The sequence below is a fragment of the Bombina bombina genome, chromosome 12, assembly GCF_027579735.1.
Source record: "Bombina bombina isolate aBomBom1 chromosome 12, aBomBom1.pri, whole genome shotgun sequence".
Lineage (NCBI taxonomy): Eukaryota > Metazoa > Chordata > Amphibia > Anura > Bombinatoridae > Bombina > Bombina bombina.
In genome coordinates, this window is record NC_069510.1 from 20,765,986 (window position 1) to 20,786,841 (window position 20,856).

A 20,856-nucleotide genomic window follows, 5' to 3' on the forward strand; every position below is an offset into this window, starting at 1 on the left:
TTTTATGACTGAGGTGTGTAAAATTATATTAGTTTATGAGCCAACTTTTTGTATTATTCACATATATTTTTTGTATAAGGGGAGTTAGGCTAATTTTTACACTACATATAGCAGAATATCATGCCTTGTATTAACAGATTGAATTATTTCTTAGGGAGCTGAATCTCTTTGCTTTATGTGTCTGTACCACGTCAAGTGGAAGCCTATACATAATTCTACTACCTATTCAGTAAATATAAAATGCTGTCTGTTCATACCATCTTCAGATATCAGCCTCTTTGATCACCAGAGGTGTTAATATTCAATAATTTCAATGGCATTGTTGTATTTTGGATCACATATGACATATTTGTATTGCATCATACCCAGAGATGAGAGATGAGAGAGAGCGGGGGGTGGGGGGAGAGCAGGGAGAAGAGAGAGAGCAGGGAGAAGAGAGAGAGCAAAGAGAGAGAAGAGAGAGGAGAGAGAGAGAAGGGGAGGAGAGAGCAGGGGAGGAGAGAGCAGGAGAGGAGAGAGCAGGGAGTAAAGAGAGCGCAAAGAGAGTGAAGAGAGAGAGAGAACAAAGAGAGCAGAGAGAGGAGAGAGAGAAGAGAGTGCATGGAGAGAGAGAGCAGTGAGAGGAGAGCAGAGAGTGGAGAGAAGAGAGAGAAGAGAGAAGAGAGAGCAGAGAGAGGATAGAGTGCAGAGAGAGAGGAGATAAGAGAGTAGAAGGGAGAGGAGAGAGAGCAAATAGAAAACAGGGAGAGGAGAGAACAGAGAGAGGAGAGAAAAGAGAGAGCAGAGAGAGAGAGAGAGAGAGAGAGAGAGAGAGAGAGAGAGAGAAGAGAGTGCATGGAGAGGAGAGAGAGAGCAGTGAGAGGAGAGCAGAGAGTGGAGAGAAGAGAGAGCAGAGAGAGGATAGAGTGCAGAGAGAGAGGGGAGATAAGAGAGTAGAAGGGAGAGGAGAGAGAGCAAAGAGAAAACAGGGAGAGGAGAGAACAGAGAGAGGAGAGAAAAGAGAGCAGAGAGAGAGAGAGAGAGAGAAGAGAGTGCATGGAGAGGAGAGAGAGAGCAGTGAGAGGAGAGCAGAGAGTGGAGAGAAGAGAGAGCAGAGAGAGGAGAGAGAGAAGACAGTACATGGAGAGGAGAGAGAGAGCAGTGAGAGGAGAGCAGAGAGAGCAGAGAGAGGAGGATAGAGTGCAGAGAGAGAGGAGATAAGAGAGTAGAAGGGAGAGGAGAGAGAGCAAAGAGAAAACAGGGAGAGGAGAGAACAGGGACAGGAGAGAAGAGAGAGAGGAGAGAAGAGAGAGCAGAGAGAGAAGAGAGAAGAGAGCAGAGAGAGAGAAGAGAGCAGAGAGAGAGGAGAGAGAGAAGAGAGCAGGGAGAGTAGAGAGAGCAGGGAGAGAAGAGAGCAGAGAGAGGAGGTAAGAGAGTAAAAGGGAGAGGAAAGAGCGAAAAGAGAGAGAAGATTAAGACGAAAGAGAGATGAGAGAGCAGGGAGAGGAGAGAGAGCAGGGAGAGGAGAGAGAGCAGGGAGAGGAGAGATAGCAGAGAGAGAGAGAGAGAGAAATAGAGAGAGAAGAGAGCAGGGAGAGGAGAGAGCATGAAGAGAGAACAGAGATAGAAGAGAGAGATAGAGAAGAGAGAGAGCAACAAGAGAGAGACAAAAGAGCAAGGAGAAGAGAGAGAGAGAGAGAGAGAGAAGAGAGAGAAGTATTGAGAGAGAGTATTTAGAGGAAAGAGTGAGAAGAGAGAGCAGTGAAAGGAGAAAAAAAAAGAGCAGTAAGAATTGAGAAGACAGGGCAGTAAGGCAAAAAAATAGAATATAGAGCAGCGACAGGAGAGAAAGAAGAAATACAGGAGAGAGTCAAGAGAGAGAAAGAATAAAGTGCACAGAGAGATGAGTGACAGAAAAGAACACACAGATAGAGAAGAGAGACAGATGAGAGAGAAGAGAGACAGAAGAGAGTGCAGAGAGGAGAGAAACAGACAGAAGAGAGCAAAGAGAGAGACAGAGAAGAGAGACAGAAGAGAGTACAGAGAGAGGAGATAAAGGAGAGCACAGAGAGAGAAGAGAGATTGAAGAGAGAGAAGAGAGACAGAAGAGAGAAGAGAGAGAGGAGAGCACACAGAAAGAGAGAAGAGAGCGCAGAGAGAGAAGAGAGCGCAGAGAGAGAGAGAGAGAGAGGAGAGAGACAGAAGAGAGTCAGAGAGAGGAGATAAAAGAGAACACAGAGTGAGAGAAGAGAGACAGAAGAGAGCACAGAGAGACAGAAGAGAGCGAAGAGAGAGAAGAGAGACAGAAGAGAGAAGAGAGGCAGAGAAGAGAGACAGAAGAGAGCACACAGAGAGAAAAGAGACAGAAGAGAGCACACAGAGAGAAAAGAGAGAGAAGAGAGCGCAGAGAGAGAAGAGAGCGCAGAGAGAGAGAAGAGCGCAGAGAAAGAGAGAAGAGGGAACACAGAAAGAGAAAAGAGACAGAAGAAAGCACAGAGAGAGAAGTGAGACAGAAGAGAGTGCAGAGAGAGAGAAGAGAGCACAGAGAGAGAGAAGAGAGCACAGAGAGAGAGAAGAGAGACAGAAGAGAGCACACAGAGAGAGAAAAGAGACAGAAGAGAGTGCAGAGAGAGAGAGAGAAGAGAGCACACAGAGAGAGAAAAGAGACAGAAGAGAGCGCAGAGAGAGAAGTGAGACAGAAGAGAGCACAGACAGAGAGAAGAGAGACAGAAGAGAGCACACAGAGAGAGAAGAGAGACATAAGAGAGTGCAGAGAGAGAGAACAGAGTACAGAGAGAGAAGAGAGTCAGAAGACAGCAAAGAGAGAGAGAGAAGAGGGACAGAAGAGAGTGCAGAAAGAGAAGAGAAACAGAAGAGAGTGCATAGAGAGGAGACAGATAAAGCAATAAGAGGAGAGGCACAGTGAGTGCAGTGAGAGGAGAGAGAGATATGAGACAAAGAGAGAGCTATGACACAGAGATAATGAGAAGTGAGAGGAGAGAGATGTGAGACAAAGAGAGAGCTATGACACAGAGATATTGAGAGAAGTGAGAGGAGAGAGATGTGAGACAAAGAGAGAGCTATGACACAGAGATATTGAGAGAAGTGAGAGGAGAGAGATGTGAGACAAAGAGAGAGCTATGACACAGAGATATTGAGAGAAGTGAGAGGAGAGAGATGTGAGACAAAGAGAGAGCTATGACACAGAGATATTGAGAGAAGTGAGAGGAGAGAGATGTGAGACAAAGAGAGAGCTATGACACAGGGATATTGAGAGAAGTGAGAGGAGAGAGATGTGAGACAAAGAGAGAGCTATGACACAGAGATATTGAGAGAAGTGAGAGGAGAGAGATGTGAGACAAAGAGAGAGCTATGACACAGAGATATTGAGAGAAGTGAGAGGAGAGAGATGTGAGACAAAGAGAGAGCTATGACACAGAGATATTGAGAGAAGTGAGAGGAGAGAGATGTGAGACAAAGAGAGAGCTATGACACAGAGATATTGAGAGAAGTGAGAGGAGAGAGATGTGAGACAAAGAGAGAGCTATGACACAGAGATATTGAGAGAAGTGAGAGGAGAGAGATGTGAGACAAAGAGAGAGCTATGACACAGAGATATTGAGAGAAGTGAGAGGAGAGAGATGTGAGACAAAGAGAGAGCTATGACACAGAGATATTGAGAGAAGTGAGAGGAGAGAGATGTGAGACAAAGAGAGAGCTATGACACAGAGATATTGAGAGAAGTGAGAGGAGAGAGATGTGAGACAGAGAGAGAGCTATGACACAGAGATATTGAGAAGTGAGAGGAGAAAGATATGAGACAAAGAGAGAGCTATGACAGAGATATTGAGAGAAGTGAGAGGAGAGAGATGTGAGACAAAGAGAGAGCTATGACAGAGATATTGAGAGAAGTGAGAGGAGAGAGATGTGAGACAAAGAGAGAGCTATGACACAGAGATATTGAGAGAAGTGAGAGGAGAGAGATGTGAGACAAAGAGAGAGCTATGACACAGAGATATTGAGAGAAGTGAGAGGAGAGAGATATGAGACAAAGAGAGAGCTATGACACAGGGATATTGAGAGAAGTGAGAGGAGAGAGATGTGAGACAAAGAGAGAGTTATGACACAGATATTGAGAGAAGTGAGAGGAGAGAGATATGAGACAAAGAGAGAGCTATGACACAGAGATATTGAGAGAAGTGAGAGGAGAGAGATATGAGACAAAGAGAGAGCTATGACACAGGGATATTGAGAGAAGTGAGAGGAGAGAGATGTGAGACAAAGAGAGAGTTATGACACAGATATTGAGAGAAGTGAGAGGAGAGAGATATGAGACAAAGAGAGAGCTATGACACAGATATTGAGAGAAGTGAGAGGAGAGAGATATGAGACAAAGAGAGAGCTATGACACAGGGATATTGAGAGAAGTGAGAGGAGAGAGATGTGAGACAAAGAGAGAGCTATGACACAGATATTGAGAGAAGTGAGAGGAGAGAGATATGAGACAAAGAGAGAGCTATGACACAGGGATATTGAGAGAAGTGAGAGGAGAGAGATGTGAGACAAAGAGAGAGCTATGGCAGAGATATTGAGAGAAGTGAGAGGAGAGAGATGTGAGACAAAGAGAGAGCTATGACACAGAGATATTGAGAGAAGTGAGAGGAGAGAGATATGAGACAAAGAGAGAGCTATGACACAGAGATATTGAGAGAAGTGAGAGGAGAGAGATATGAGACAAAGAGAGAGCTATGACACAGGGATATTGAGAGAAGTGAGAGGAGAGAGATGTGAGACAAAGAGAGAGCTATGGCAGAGATATTGAGAGAAGTGAGAGGAGAGAGATGTGAGACAAAGAGAGAGCTATGACACAGAGATATTGAGAGAAGTGAGAGGAGAGAGATATGAGACAAAGAGAGAGCTATGGCAGAGATATTGAGAGCTATGACACAGAGATATTGAGAGAAGTGAGAGGAGAGAGATATGAGACAAAGAGAGAGCTATGACAGAGATATTGAGAGAAGTGAGAGGAGAGAGATGTGAGACAAAGAGAGAGCTATGACACAGAGATATTGAGAGAAGTGAGAGGAGAGAGATATGAGACAAAGAGAGAGCTTTTGAGAGAAGTGAGAGGAGAGAGATATGAGACAAAGAGAGAGCTATGACACAGGGATATTGAGAGAAGTGAGAGGAGAGAGATGTGAGACAAAGAGAGAGCTATGACACAGATATTGAGAGAAGTGAGAGGAGAGAGATATGAGACAAAGAGAGAGCTATGACACAGATATTGAGAGAAGTGAGAGGAGAGAGATATGAGACAAAGAGAGAGCTATGACACAGGGATATTGAGAGAAGTGAGAGGAGAGAGATGTGAGACAAAGAGAGAGCTATGACACAGATATTGAGAGAAGTGAGAGGAGAGAGATATGAGACAAAGAGAGAGCTATGACACAGGGATATTGAGAGAAGTGAGAGGAGAGAGATGTGAGACAAAGAGAGAGCTATGACACAGAGATATTGAGAGAAGTGAGAGGAGAGAGATATGAGACAAAGAGAGAGCTATGGCAGAGATATTGAGAGCTATGACACAGAGATATTGAGAGAAGTGAGAGGAGAGAGATGTGAGACAAAGAGAGAGCTATGACACAGAGATATTGAGAGAAGTGAGAGGAGAGAGATATGAGACAAAGAGAGAGCTATGGCAGAGATATTGAGAGCTATGACACAGGGATATTGAGAGAAGTGAGAGGAGAGAGATGTGAGACAAAGAGAGAGCTATGGCAGAGATATTGAGAGCTATGACACAGGGATATTGAGAGAAGTGAGAGGAGAGAGATGTGAGACAAAGAGAGAGCTATGGCAGAGATATTGAGAGCTATGACACAGGGATATTGAGAGAAGTGAGAGGAGAGAGATGTGAGACAAAGAGAGAGCTATGGCAGAGATATTGAGAGCTATGACACAGGGATATTGAGAGAAGTGAGAGGAGAGAGATATGAGACAAAGAGAGAGCTATGGCAGAGATATTGAGAGCTATGACACAGGGATATTGAGAGAAGTGAGAGGAGAGAGATGTGAGACAAAGAGAGAGCTATGGCAGAGATATTGAGAGCTATGACACAGGGATATTGAGAGAAGTGAGAGGAGAGAGATATGAGACAAAGAGAGAGCTATGGCAGAGATATTGAGAGCTATGACACAGGGATATTGAGAGAAGTGAGAGGAGAGAGATGTGAGACAAAGAGAGAGCTATGACACAGAGATATTGAGAGAAGTGAGAGGAGAGAGATGTGAGACAAAGAGAGAGCTATGACACAGAGATATTGAGAGAAGTGAGAGGAGAGATGTGAGACAAAGAGAGAGCTATGACAGAGATATTGAGAGAAGTGAGAGGAGAGAGATGTGAGACAAAGAGAGAGCTATGACACAGAGATATTGAGAGAAGTGAGAGGAGAGAGATATGAGACAAAGAGAGAGCTATGACACAGGGATATTGAGAGAAGTGAGAGGAGAGAGATGTGAGACAAAGAGAGAGCTATGACACAGATATTGAGAGAAGTGAGAGGAGAGAGATATGAGACAAAGAGAGAGCTATGACACAGAGATATTGAGAGAAGTGAGAGGAGAGAGATGTGAGACAAAGAGAGAGCTATGACACAGGGATATTGAGAGAAGTGAGAGGAGAGAGATGTGAGACAAAGAGAGAGCTATGGCAGAGATATTGAGAGAAGTGAGAGGAGAGAGATGTGAGACAAAGAGAGAGCTATGACACAGATATATTGAGAGAAGTGAGAGGAGAGAGATGTGAGACAAAGAGAGAGCTATGACACAGAGATATTGAGAAGTGAGAGGAGAGAGATGTGAGACAAAGAGAGAGCTATGGCAGAGATATTGAGAGAAGTGAGAGGAGAGAGATATGAGACAAAGAGAGAGCTATGGCAGAGATATTGAGAAGTGAGAGGAGAGAGATGTGAGACAAAGAGAGAGCTATGACACAGGGATATTGAGAAGTCAGAGGAGAGAGATGTGAGACAAAGAGAGAGCTATGACAGAGATATTGAGAGAAGTGAGAGGAGAGAGATATGAGACAAAGAGAGAGCTATGACACAGAGATATTGAGAGAAGTGAGAGGAGAGAGATATGAGACAAAGAGAGAGCTATGACACAGAGATATTGAGAGAAGTGAGAGGAGAGAGATGTGAGACAAAGAGAGAGCTATGACACAGAGATATTGAGAGAAGTGAGAGGAGAGAGATATGAGACAAAGAGAGAGCTATGACACAGAGATATTGAGAGAAGTGAGAGGAGAGAGATATGAGACAAAGAGAGAGCTATGACACAGAGATATTGAGAGAAGTGAGAGGAGAGAGATGTGAGACAAAGAGAGAGCTATGATACAGGGATATTGAGAGAAGTGAGAGGAGAGAGATGTGAGACAAAGAGAGAGCTATGGCAGAGATATTGAGAAGTGAGAGGAGAGAGATGTGAGACAAAGAGAGAGCTATGACACAGAGATATTGAGAAGTCAGAGGAGAGAGATGTGAGACAAAGAGAGAGCTATGACACAGAGATATTGAGAGAAGTGAGAGGAGAGAGATGTGAGACAAAGAGAGAGCTATGACACAGAGATATTGAGAGAAGTGAGAGGAGAGAGATGTGAGACAAAGAGAGAGCTATGACACAGAGATATTGAGAGAAGTGAGAGGAGAGAGATGTGAGACAAAGAGAGAGCTATGCCAGAGATATTGAGAGAAGTGAGAGGAGAGAGATGTGAGACAAAGAGAGAGCTATGACACAGAGATATTGAGAGAAGTGAGAGGAGAGAGATGTGAGACAAAGAGAGAGCTATGACACAGAGATATTGAGAGAAGTGAGAGGAGAGAGATATGAGACAAAGAGAGAGCTATGGCAGAGATATTGAGAGAAGTGAGAGGAGAGAGATGTGAGACAAAGAGAGAGCTATGGCAGAGATATTGAGAGAAGTGAGAGGAGAGAGATATGAGACAAAGAGAGAGCTATGACACAGAGATATTGAGAGAAGTGAGAGGAGAGAGATGTGAGACAAAGAGAGAGCTATGACACAGAGATATTGAGAGAAGTGAGAGGAGAGAGATATGAGACAAAGAGAGAGCTATGCAGAGATATTGAGAGAAGTGAGAGGAGAGAGATGTGAGACACAGAGAGAGCTATGGCCAGAGATATTGAGAGAAGTGAGAGGAGAGAGATATGAGACAAAGAGAGAGCTATGACACAGGGATATTGAGAGAAGTGAGAGGAGAGAGATGTGAGACAAAGAGAGAGCTATGGCAGAGATATTGAGAGAAGTGAGAGGAGAGAGATGTGAGACAAAGAGAGAGCTATGACACAGATATATTGAGAGAAGTGAGAGGAGAGAGATGTGAGACAAAGAGAGAGCTATGACACAGAGATATTGGGAAGTGAGAGGAGAGAGATGTGAGACAAAGAGAGAGCTATGGCAGAGATATTGAGAGAAGTGAGAGGAGAGAGATATGAGACAAAGAGAGAGCTATGGCAGAGATATTGAGAAGTGAGAGGAGAGAGATGTGAGACAAAGAGAGAGCTATGACACAGGGATATTGAGAAGTCAGAGGAGAGAGATGTGAGACAAAGAGAGAGCTATGACAGAGATATTGAGAGAAGTGAGAGGAGAGAGATATGAGACAAAGAGAGAGCTATGACACAGAGATATTGAGAGAAGTGAGAGGAGAGAGATATGAGACAAAGAGAGAGCTATGACACAGAGATATTGAGAGAAGTGAGAGGAGAGAGATGTGAGACAAAGAGAGAGCTATGACACAGAGATATTGAGAGAAGTGAGAGGAGAGAGATATGAGACAAAGAGAGAGCTATGACACAGAGATATTGAGAGAAGTGAGAGGAGAGAGATGTGAGACAAAGAGAGAGCTATGATACAGGGATATTGAGAGAAGTGAGAGGAGAGAGATGTGAGACAAAGAGAGAGCTATGGCAGAGATATTGAGAAGTGAGAGGAGAGAGATGTGAGACAAAGAGAGAGCTATGACACAGAGATATTGAGAAGTCAGAGGAGAGAGATGTGAGACAAAGAGAGAGCTATGACAGAGATATTGAGAGAAGTGAGAGGAGAGAGATGTGAGACAAAGAGAGAGCTATGACACAGAGATATTGAGAGAAGTGAGAGGAGAGAGATGTGAGACAAAGAGAGAGCTATGACACAGAGATATTGAGAGAAGTGAGAGGAGAGAGATGTGAGACAAAGAGAGAGCTATGGCAGAGATATTGAGAGAAGTGAGAGGAGAGAGATGTGAGACAAAGAGAGAGCTATGACACAGAGATATTGAGAGAAGTGAGAGGAGAGAGATGTGAGACAAAGAGAGAGCTATGGCAGAGATATTGAGAGAAGTGAGAGGAGAGAGATGTGAGACAAAGAGAGAGCTATGATACAGGGATATTGAGAGAAGTGAGAGGAGAGAGATGTGAGACAAAGAGAGAGCTATGACACAGAGATATTGAGAGAAGTGAGAGGAGAGAGATATGAGACAAAGAGAGAGCTATGGCAGAGATATTGAGAGAAGTGAGAGGAGAGAGATGTGAGACAAAGAGAGAGCTATGACACAGGGATATTGAGAGAAGTGAGAGGAGAGAGATATGAGACAAAGAGAGAGCTATGGCAGAGATATTGAGAGAAGTGAGAGGAGAGAGATATGAGACAAAGAGAGAGCTATGGCAGAGATATTGAGAGAAGTGAGAGGAGAGAGATATGAGACAAAGAGAGAGCTATGACACAGGGATATTGAGAGAAGTGAGAGGAGAGAGATATGAGACAAAGAGAGAGCTATGACACAGGGATATTGAGAGAAGTGAGAGGAGAGAGATATGAGACAAAGAGAGAGCTATGGCAGAGATATTGAGAGAAGTGAGAGGAGAGAGATATGAGACAAAGAGAGAGCTATGACACAGGGATATTGAGAGAAGTGAGAGGAGAGAGATATGAGACAAAGAGAGAGCTATGACACAGAGATATTGAGAGAAGTGAGAGGAGAGAGATGTGAGACAAAGAGAGAGCTATGACACAGAGATATTGAGAGAAGTGAGAGGAGAGAGATGTGAGACAAAGAGAGAGCTATGACACAGAGATATTGAGAGAAGTGAGAGGAGAGAGATGTGAGACAAAGAGAGAGCTATGACACAGGGATATTGAGAGAAGTGAGAGGAGAGAGATGTGAGACAAAGAGAGAGCTATGACACAGAGATATTGAGAGAAGTGAGAGGAGAGAGATGTGAGACAAAGAGAGAGCTATGACACAGAGATATTGAGAGAAGTGAGAGGAGAGAGATGTGAGACAAAGAGAGAGCTATGACACAGAGATATTGAGAGAAGTGAGTTTGTGCTGTAGCCCTTTCATATTCTTCATACTAATTAATTTTGTATAAGATCATACTTGACACCTCTATGCTGCAGGAGTGCACCTATAAATAGTTTGAATTAATGTGAACAGAAGTTTATTTTGGTGCCAACATGTGGGTTGATAAATCAGCACATAACAAATCTATACCTGGTTTCCTTTCTCTCCCGAGGGACCTTCTTTGCCAGGGTGACCCTGCGTGACAGAAGAGGACACTGCGTGAGAAATATTCAGATCCTACTTATGCATTGCTCAGTGAAACACACAATTATCAGCACACCTGGGCTCCTGTAATGTCACCAGCAGTGACTGTGAACATATATCTTGTATAAATGCAAGTGCATTACCTGCATACCAATGAGATGCTAACCTTCCCTCCTGAATAGCAGGTGCTGCATTGTTCATATAGATGCTAACATATCCCAGGAATGGGCAAAGACTGAAGCAAATATCTCAATTTAATATATGTTTTTCTCTGTGCTTTAACCTTCTGTCTTATCTATATATTTCATAATAGCACAATAAAGACAGAAGACCCTCTCCCTTAACACAATATTAACATCTGTAACCTTATATTGTCCATCCATAGCGCAAGGGATCACAAGGCGGCTCTCAAGCAATTTATATTTCTTTTTCCCCATAAATTGTTTAATGTTTGCTAATTATTTCCATTAGTATTTGGTAGCACTTCCCAGATATGATTCAGATATAGCAGCAATTTTAAGCAACTTTCTAATTTACTTCCCTTATTAATTTGTCTTCGTTCTCTGGCTATCTTTATTTGAAAAATCAGGAATCTATGCTATGGAGCCAGCCCGTTTTTTTGGTTTAGCACCTGTGTAGCACTTGCTGATTTGGTTGGGTACATTTAGTCACCAATCAGCTAGCGCAACCCAAGGGCTGAACCAAAAATGGTCCGGATCCTTAGCTTAGATGCCTGCTTTTTTAAATAAAGATAGCAAGAGAACGAAGACAAATTGATAAAAGGGCTAAATTAGAAAGTTGCTGAAAATTGCTGCACTATCTGAATCATGAAAGAACAAATTTGGGTTTAGTTTCCCTTTAAAGGGTTATAGTAATGTGATACCAACCCTGCTCCACTGAATCGCCTACTTTGCAACACCCAAAAAGTGCCCTTACAAGACTGATACTGAAGTTGTAAAACATTTTGTGCTTCTTCTTTGCAAATGAATCAAATATGTCCACTTTTGTCACAATAATCTAATGTTTTATGTAATTGAATTATTTACATTTGTTCATCAAATTGAATGTATGTTCCTGGCATGTAGTCTAAATATCATTTGTTGTTCCGAAACCTATCCTGTGTTCTAAATGACCCTGCAGATGTCAGGCTTAAGTGGACTGTAATTAATTAGTGAATACACCTCAGCTGTGACGTTATGCCGGGCACTTATAGTAGTAATTCTCTGTCTATAGTCATATGTGAGTATTACTGTAAGTAACCAGGAAGTATTACTTACAGGGGGGCCGTCAGCTCCAGGCATGCCAGGAAGACCAGGTTTACCAAGTGGACCCTATACATTATTAACAAAAAACAAGTCAGAAAAATGTATCTTATGATATTGTACATTATATATATATATAAAAATAAACAATACTTAAAGGACCACTAGAATATCATAATTAATAAATGCACAATAAATAGGCAATGCAAAAGCACTTATTTTGAAGTTCGCATCAGTAGTAGATTTGTTTCTGACTTAGTTCAGTTCGTTTTACTTTCCTTCACACTTAATCATGTGACAGCCATCAGCCAATCACAAGATGCATAGACGTATAGTCTGTGAATTCTTGCACATGCTCAGTAGGAGCTATTGCCTCAGAAAATGTGCATATAAAAAGATTGTGTATATTTAGATAATGGATTTGAATTGAAAAGTTGTTTAAAATTGTGTGCACTATCTGACTCATAAAAGTTTAATTCTGACTTTAGTGGTCCTTTGTAAGCTTTGTACCAAGATAACAATAATCGACATACACCAGGAATGCATGACGTGTAACAGATATATATGACAGACAAACAGAAATAGATTTAACAGATGATAGATGAATGGACGGACAAACAGACAGATAGTCTAAAAGATTGAGACTGAAAAAAAGGGAAAGTATTAATTAGCTATTGGGGACAAAAACCCCTAAAGAAGAGGGGGTAACGTGACTATCAAACACTTCTTCAAAAGAGATTTAAGGACAAATCTGATAAAAAAGATACTGTATAGACAGACAGACAGCATTAGAAGCATCACCACCATCACAAATACTTACATTTATTTTATTAATGCCAAATGACACTTTTGTAAAGTGTGTGACAAATAGAGACGATGGTGTGTGCGCATGTTTGTGTGATGATAGTACTTGCGGTTTATTAGAGAAACTTTATTTATATTGCATGTCAGCAGTTCACTTGGAAGCTCAATAAAAATGAGAAATGCTATTTGTTCATCTCTAAACCAACAACCACTTGAGTGTTTGTCTAAAAGGCGCTACACCGTGCACTAGTTTAGTTTATGGAGACCCCAATTTACAATGAAGAGAATAAAAATGTGTATTTCCTCTTTTCCTAGGAACTATACAGGACATAAAGCACAGAACAAGTCAATTCTTAGCTCTTCTTTATCTAATGTATAACAGTCTAAATATTTAAAGGGCATACAATACATAAATGGAGAAATAACATTATAAAGAAAGTCTCCAATATATCAATTTTATAAATGTAACCTCTGACTGTGTTAATTTAATTAACAGATTAGCATCTTGTGATGAGCCTCGGTGATCTTCTAGACCTGTCAATCAAGCATGTGCTCTGTATGTCCCATTCCTCTGGGATCAGCTCAGAATTAACACAGTCAGAGGCCATAACATTTCAGTACAGCGCCAGCATACTGCCAAGAAGAGGCTGCGGATTCTGACTATTTTTTTACGCAAAATCGGCCTCACAAGCCAAAAGTGCCAATCTCTCAATTTAGTCTTAAATCATGCACACAGAACTACCAATTATCATTTGTACTTGTGTACCAGGATGCTGATTGGCAGCAAAATGAATCAACTCTTTTTATGTCCCTTTAAGCTCTATAAATTGACTTAACTCTGTAACATTCTACAGATCTTCTCGCCTACAGAAATGTTCCAGGCATAAATCTTTCTAAAAATGTCTTGAGAGATGTATACATTGTGGCTGGCGGTGTTTACTGCCAGGAGTGATTTAAACTATGTTTAATGGAAACATAAAAGAAATGCCAATTTTACCAGCCTCAGATTAGTCTAAACAAAGTCTTTCTTAATTGGCTGGTGCCTCATTTTTACCGTACGCCTCCTGTGCTTTTTAACATTAACATAAAAGGAGAGAGTGACATATATACAGTGCATCTCTCCAGTGTCCTTTTGCCTATTATCTTTCATACACAGACTAGGGAACAGATGTTGCATATGTTAGCGTGATCCTGCGATAGGAGGGGGGGGGGTTATTCCGCTGAGTCCTTGCAAGGACAACAGCTGCGATATGTTAGTCTTACCTTTTCTCCGGGAGGCCCAATCGCACCCTGTGGTCCTGGAAGACCCTGCAAAACAGAAAAAAGGAGGACATGTTAAACCCAGGCCTTTTTATTTATGGCTTCTTAAAGGGACAGTCTACTCCAGATTTGTTATTATTTAATAAGATAGATAATCCCTTTATTCCCCAGTTTTGCATAACTAACACTGTATTACACTTTTTACCTCTGTGATTACCTTGTTTCTAAGCCCCTGCAGACTGTCCCCTTATCTCGGTTCTTTTGACAGATTTGCATTTTAGCCAATCAGTGCTGACGCTTAAATAACTCCTCGGGAGTGAGCACAATGTTATCTATATGACACACACACATAAACTAACAGTGTCTGTCAAAAACTGTAAAAATTGACTGAGATAAGAGGCAGTTCAACAGCTTAGAAATTAGCATATGAGCTTTCCACAAAGAATACCAAGAGAGCAAAGCAAATTTGATGATAAAAGTAAATTGGAAAGTTGTTTAAAATTGCATGCCCTGTCTGAATTGTGAAAGTTTAATTCTGACTATACTGTTCCTTTAAAAAGCATTTTTTTCCCTGTAAATATTAATAATTTTCCACTGTGTATGTTTAGTGATTACACATTTTGCTGTTGATAATGTATTTAAGAAGGTCTGATAAAATATATACACATGACAACTGACAAAGGTGATATGTAGATTCATATTTTTTTGCCTGCTGTCACTGTCATTTATCATTGTAATCTGTGCTGTATGTGTATACTGTTAAGGGTTTAAGAGACATTATACAATGAAAAAAATAAGATTTTCTGTCTATAAAGCATGGTTTTTCATTTCTTCTCCTCAGACTTCTAAACCAGGCCAGATTTTCAATATTAGTTTGGGTGAGAGCACATTAATAACCATCGTTACTGATCAACTGATTACTTCATCTGTGCTCTAGCTTTGATATCCTAAAAAGTTGTCCTGTAAGTGTGCCCTATACAGCAATGTATGTACGTACGTGTGTGTGTGTATATATATTTTATTTTTTTCAACAATCTTAATGCAGGGATGGGATATATTAATGTATGTTTCCACATAGATCTTTAGCACATAAAAAAATAGATTATAAATTTTATGAGATAAAGAGCAAGTTCAGCGACTGCAATATATTTTCATTATATTATTACATTAAAAAATGACTGTTCCTAAATGTAATCCTTAAAGGGACACTGAACCTAGTTTTTTTCTTTCGTGATTCAGATAGAGCATGTAATTTTAAGCAACTTTCTAATTTACTCCTATTATCAAATTTTCTTCATTCTCTTGGTATCTTTATTTGAAATGCACGAATGTAAGTTTAGATGCCGGCCCATTTTTGGTGAACTCTTGCTGATTGGTGGATAAATTCACCCACCAATAAACAAGTGCTTTCCATGGTTCTGAACAAAAAATAGCTTAGATGCCTTCTTTTTCAAATAAAGAAAGCAAGAGAACGAAGAAAAACTGATAATAGGAGTAAATTAGAAAGTTGCATAAATTTGCATGCTCTATCTGAGTCATGAAAGGGAAAAAGTTGGGTTCAATGTCCCTTTAAGTGTAACAGTATTTGCCTTTGTATATATATATATATATATATATATATATATATATATATATATATATATATATATATATATATATATATATATATATATACTGTATATATATATATATATATTTTTTTTTTTTTTATTAAATAAAATAAGTGTTTATATGTAATTGCCATTCTGTGGATATTGGGATGGAAGATGATACAAAAATGACTTCATATTTAAAGGGACACTAAACCCAGATTTTTTTCCTTCATGATTCAGATAGAGCATGCAATTTTAAGCAACTTTCTAATTTACTCCTATCATCAATTTTTCTACGTTCTCTTGCTATCATTATTGAAAAAACAAGAATGTGATGCATAGGAGCCGGACCATTTTTGGTTGAGAACCTGGGTTATGCTTGCTTATTGGTGGGTAAATGTAAGCCTCCAATGAGCAAGCGCTATCCATAATGCTGAACCTAAAATGGGCTGGCTGCTAAGATTTACATTCCTGCTTTTAAAATAAAGATAGCAAGAGAACAAAGAACATTTTAAAATAGGAGTAAATTAGAAAGTTGCTTAAAATTTCATGCTCTATTTGAATCATGAAAGAAACAAAAATTGGGTTCAGTGTCCCTTTAAGTAAAGGATACAACTTAGGATCTATATCTGTATCAACTACTCTTCCTTAAGGATTGAGAATTGAAAAATAAACCCAAACCTGATCAATTTCATAACTTTGATGTTTAAATGTTGACGTTGATAAAAAATAAATGCTGCCATTTGTATTTTATAAACGTAACATTGTCATTAAATTATTATTCTCAGTACATATTTTAGTATAAAATGTACATCCTATGGGTACAATGGCCAATAGAAACCCTGCATGTACTAAAAACTGTTTTATCACTGATATGGTAGAGTAGCTTTTAAACATAAGAATGAGAAGTATGTGTTAGCCAATAAGCATTAGTAGGAAATATCAATCAACCAATCAGCACTGGTAGAATGTTCACAACTGCTACTGCTGTATTAGTTTGAGTTTCAATAAAATCATCGGTTAATTCACTTTTTTCAGGCAAAAACATAATTTATGCTTACCTGATAAATTCCTTTCTTCTGTAGTGTGATCAGTCCACGGGTCATCATTACTTCTGGGATATTACTCCTCCCCAACAGGAAGTGCAAGAGGATTCACCCAGCAGAGCTGCATATAGCTCCTCCCCTCTACGTCACTCCCAGTCATTCGACCAAGGACCAACGAGAAAGGAAAAGCCAAGGGTGAAGTGGTGACTGGAGTATACATTAAAAAATATTTACCTGCCTTAAAAACAGGGCGGGCCGTGGACTGATCACACTACAGAAGAAAGGAATTTATCAGGTAAGCATAAATTATGTTTTCTTCTGTTAAGTGTGATCAGTCCACGGGTCATCATTACTTCTGGGATACCAATACCAAAGCAAAAGTACACGGATGACGGGAGGGATAGGCAGGCTCTTTATACAGAAGGAACCACTGCCTGAAGAACCTTTCTCCCAAAAATAGCCTCCGATGAAGCAAAAGTGTCAAATTTGTAAAATTTGGAAAAAGTATGAAGCGAAGACCAAGTTGCAGCCTTGCAAATCTGTTCAACAGAGGCCTCATTCTTGAAGGCCCAAGTGGAAGCCACAGCTCTAGTAGAATGAGCTGTAATTCTTTCAGGAGGCTGCTGTCCAGCAGTCTCATAAGCTAAACGAATTATGCTACGAAGCCAAAAAGAAAGAGAGGTAGCGGAAGCTTTTTGACCTCTCCTCTGCCCAGAGTAAATGACAAACAGAGAAGACGTTTGTCGAAATTCCTTAGTTGCCTGTAAGTAAAATTTTAGAGCACGGACTACATCCAGGTTGTGCAGTAGACGTTCCTTCTTTGAAGAAGGATTTGGGCATAAAGAAGGAACAACAATCTCTTGATTGATATTCCTGTTAGTAACTACCTTAGGTAAGAACCCAGGTTTAGTACGCAGGACTACCTTATCCGAATGAAAAATCAAATAAGGAGAATCACAATGTAAGGCTGATAATTCAGAGACTCTTCGAGCCGAGGAAATAGCCATTAAAAATAGAACTTTCCAAGATAAAAACTTTATATCAATGGAATGAAGGGGTTCAAACGGAACGCCCTGTAAAACATTAAGAACAAGGTTTAAACTCCATGGTGGAGCAACAGTTTTAAACACAGGCTTAATCCTGGCCAAAGCCTGACAAAAAGCCTGGACGTCAGGAACTTCTGACAGACGTTTGTGTAACAGAATGGACAGAGCTGAGATCTGTCCCTTTAATGAACTAGCAGATAAACCCTTTTCTAAACCTTCTTGTAGAAAAGACAATATCCTAGGAATCCTAACCTTACTCCAAGAGTAACCTTTGGATTCACACCAATATAGGTATTTACGCCATATCTTATGGTAAATCTTTCTGGTAACAGGTTTCCTAGCCTGTATTAAGGTATCAATAACTGACTCAGAAAACCCACGTCTTGATAAAATCAAGCGTTCAATTTCCAAGCAGTCAGCTTCAGAGAAGTTAGATTTTGATGTTTGAAGGGACCCTGTATCAGAAGGTCCTGTTTCAGAGGTAGAGACCAAGGTGGACAGGATGACATGTCCACCAGGTCTGCATACCAAGTCCTGCGTGGCCACGCAGGTGCTATTAGAATCACTGATGCTCTCTCTTGTTTGATTCTGGCAATCAATCGAGGAAGCAACGGGAAGGGTGGAAACACGTAAGCCATCCTGAAGTCCCAAGGTGCTGTCAGAGCATCTATCAGGACTGCTCCTGGATCCCTGGATCTGGACCCGTAACGAGGAAGCTTGGCGTTCTGTCGAGACGCCATGAGATCTATCTCTGGTTTGCCCCAACGTCGAAGTATTTGGGCAAAGACCTCCGGATGAAGTTCCCACTCCCCCGGATGAAAAGTCTGACGACTTAAGAAATCCGCCTCCCAGTTCTCCACTCCCGGGATGTGGATTGCTGACAGGTGGCAAGAGTGAGACTCTGCCCAGCGAATTATCTTTGATACTTCCATCATAGCTAGGGAGCTTCTTGTCCCTCCCTGATGGTTGATGTAAGCTACAGTCGTGATGTTGTCCGACTGAAACCTGATGAACCCCCGAGTTGTCAACTGGGGCCAAGCCAGGAGGGCATTGAGTACTGCTCTCAATTCCAGAATGTTTATTGGCAGGAGACTCTCCTCCTGACTCCATTGTCCCTGAGCCTTCAGAGAATTCCAGACGGCACCCCAACCTAGAAGGCTGGCGTCTGTTGTTACAATTGTCCAGTCTGGTCTGCTGAATGGCATCCCCCTGGACAGATGTGGCCAAGAAAGCCACCATAGAAGAGAATTTCTGGTCTCTTGATCCAGATTCAGAGAAGGGGATAAGTCTGAGTAATCCCCATTCCACTGACTTAGCATGCACAGTTGCAGTGGTCTGAGGTGTAAGCGTGCAAAGGGTACTATGTCCATTGCCGCTACCATTAAGCCGATTACCTCCATGCATTGAGCCACTGACGGGTGTTGAATGGAATGAAGGGTGCGGCAAGCACTTTGAAGTCTTGTTAGCCTGTCCTCTGTCAGGTAAATCTTCATTTCTACAGAATCTATAAGAGTCCCCAGGAAGGGAACTCTTGTGAGTGGAACGAGTGAACATTTCTTTTCGTTCACCTTCCATCCATGTGACCTTAGAAATGCCAGCACTAACTCTGTATGAGACTTGGCAGTTTGAAAGCTTGAAGCTTGTATCAGAATGTCGTCTAGGTATGGAGCTACCGAGATTCCCCGCGGTCTTAGTACCGCCAGAAGAGCACCCAGAACCTTTGTGAAGATTCTTGGAGCTGTAGCCAATCCGAATGGAAGAGCCACAAACTGGTAATGCCTGTCTAGGAAGGCAAACCTTAGGTACCGATAATGATCTTTGTGAATCGGTATGTGAAGGTAAGCATCTTTTAAATCTACAGTGGTCATGTACTGACCCTCTTGGATCATAGGTAAAATTGTCCGAATAGTCTCCATCTTGAACGATGGAACTCTTAGGAATTTGTTTAGGATCTTTAAATCCAGGATTGGTCTGAAAGTTCCCTCTTTTTTGGGAACCACAAACAGATTTGAGTAAAACCCCTGTCCCTGTTCCGATCGTGGAACTGGATGGATTACTCCCATTAACAAGAGCTCTTGTACGCAGCGTAGAAACGCCTCTTTCTTTGTCTGGATTGTTGACAATCTTGACAGATGAAATCTCTCTCTTGGAGGAGAGTATTTGAAGTCCAGAAGGTATCCCTGAGATATTATCTCTAGCGCCCAGGGATCCTGAACATCTCTTGCCCAAGCCTGGGCGAAGAGAGAAAGTCTGCCCCCCACTAGATCCGATCCCGGATCGGGGGCCCTCAATTCATGCTGTTTTAGGGGCAGCAGCAGGTTTCCTAGTCTGCTTGCCCTTGTTCCAGGACTGGTTAGGTTTCCAGCCTTGTCTGTAGCGAGCAACAGCTCCTTCCTGTTTTGGTGCAGAGGAAGTTGATGCTGCTCTTGCTTTGAAATTACGAAAGGAACGAAAATTAGACTGTCTAGTCTTGGCTTTGGCTTTGTCCTGAGGCAGGGCATGGCCTTTACCTCCTGTAATGTCAGCGATAATCTCTTTCAACCCGGGCCCGAATAAGGTCTGCCCTTTGAAAGGTATATTAAACAATTTAGACTTAGAAGTAACATCAGCTGACCAGGATTTTAGCCACAGCGCCCTGCGTGCCTGAATGGCGAATCCTGAATTCTTCGCCGTAAGTTTAGTAAGATGTACTACGGCCTCCGAAATGAATGAATTAGCTAGTTTAAGGACTCTAAGCCTGTCCGTAATGTCGTCCAGAGTAGCTGAACCAATGTTCTCTTCCAGAGACTCAATCCAGAATGCCGCTGCAGCCGTGATCGGCGCAATGCATGCAAGGGGTTGCAATATAAAACCTTGTTGAACAAACATTTTCTTAAGGTAACCCTCTAATTTTTTATCCATTGGATCTGAAAAAGCACAGCTATCCTCCACCGGGATAGTGGTACGCTTAGCTAAGGTAGAAACTGCTCCCTCCACCTTAGGGACCGTTTGCCATAAGTCCCTTGTGGTGGCGTCTATTGGAAACATTTTTCTAAATATCGGAGGGGGTGAGAACGGCACACCGGGTCTATCCCACTCCTTAGTAACAATTTCAGTAAGTCTCTTAGGTATAGGAAAAACCTCAGTACTCGTCGGTACCGCAAAATATTTATCCAACCTACACATTTTCTCTGGTATTGCAACTGTGTTACAATCATTCAGAGCCGCTAACACCTCCCCTAGTAATACACGGAGGTTTTCCAGTTTAAATTTAAAATTTG

The 20,856-nt window shown here is 41.4% G+C and overlaps 1 protein-coding gene across 2 annotated transcripts in view; it reads right to left on the bottom strand.

Moving 5' to 3' along the window:
* Positions 1–20,856, bottom strand: part of LOC128643237 (collagen alpha-1(V) chain) — a 236,618-nt gene that overhangs the window by 72,226 nt on the left and 143,536 nt on the right. For both annotated transcript variants that reach the window (XM_053696224.1, XM_053696223.1), the window contains exons 24-26: positions 13,916–13,960; positions 11,864–11,917; positions 10,533–10,577 (exon numbers count right to left, since the gene is read on the bottom strand). In XM_053696224.1, coding sequence (XP_053552199.1) covers positions 10,533–10,577; positions 11,864–11,917; positions 13,916–13,960 — 144 coding nt within the window. The remainder of the gene's footprint in view (positions 1–10,532; positions 10,578–11,863; positions 11,918–13,915; positions 13,961–20,856) is intronic.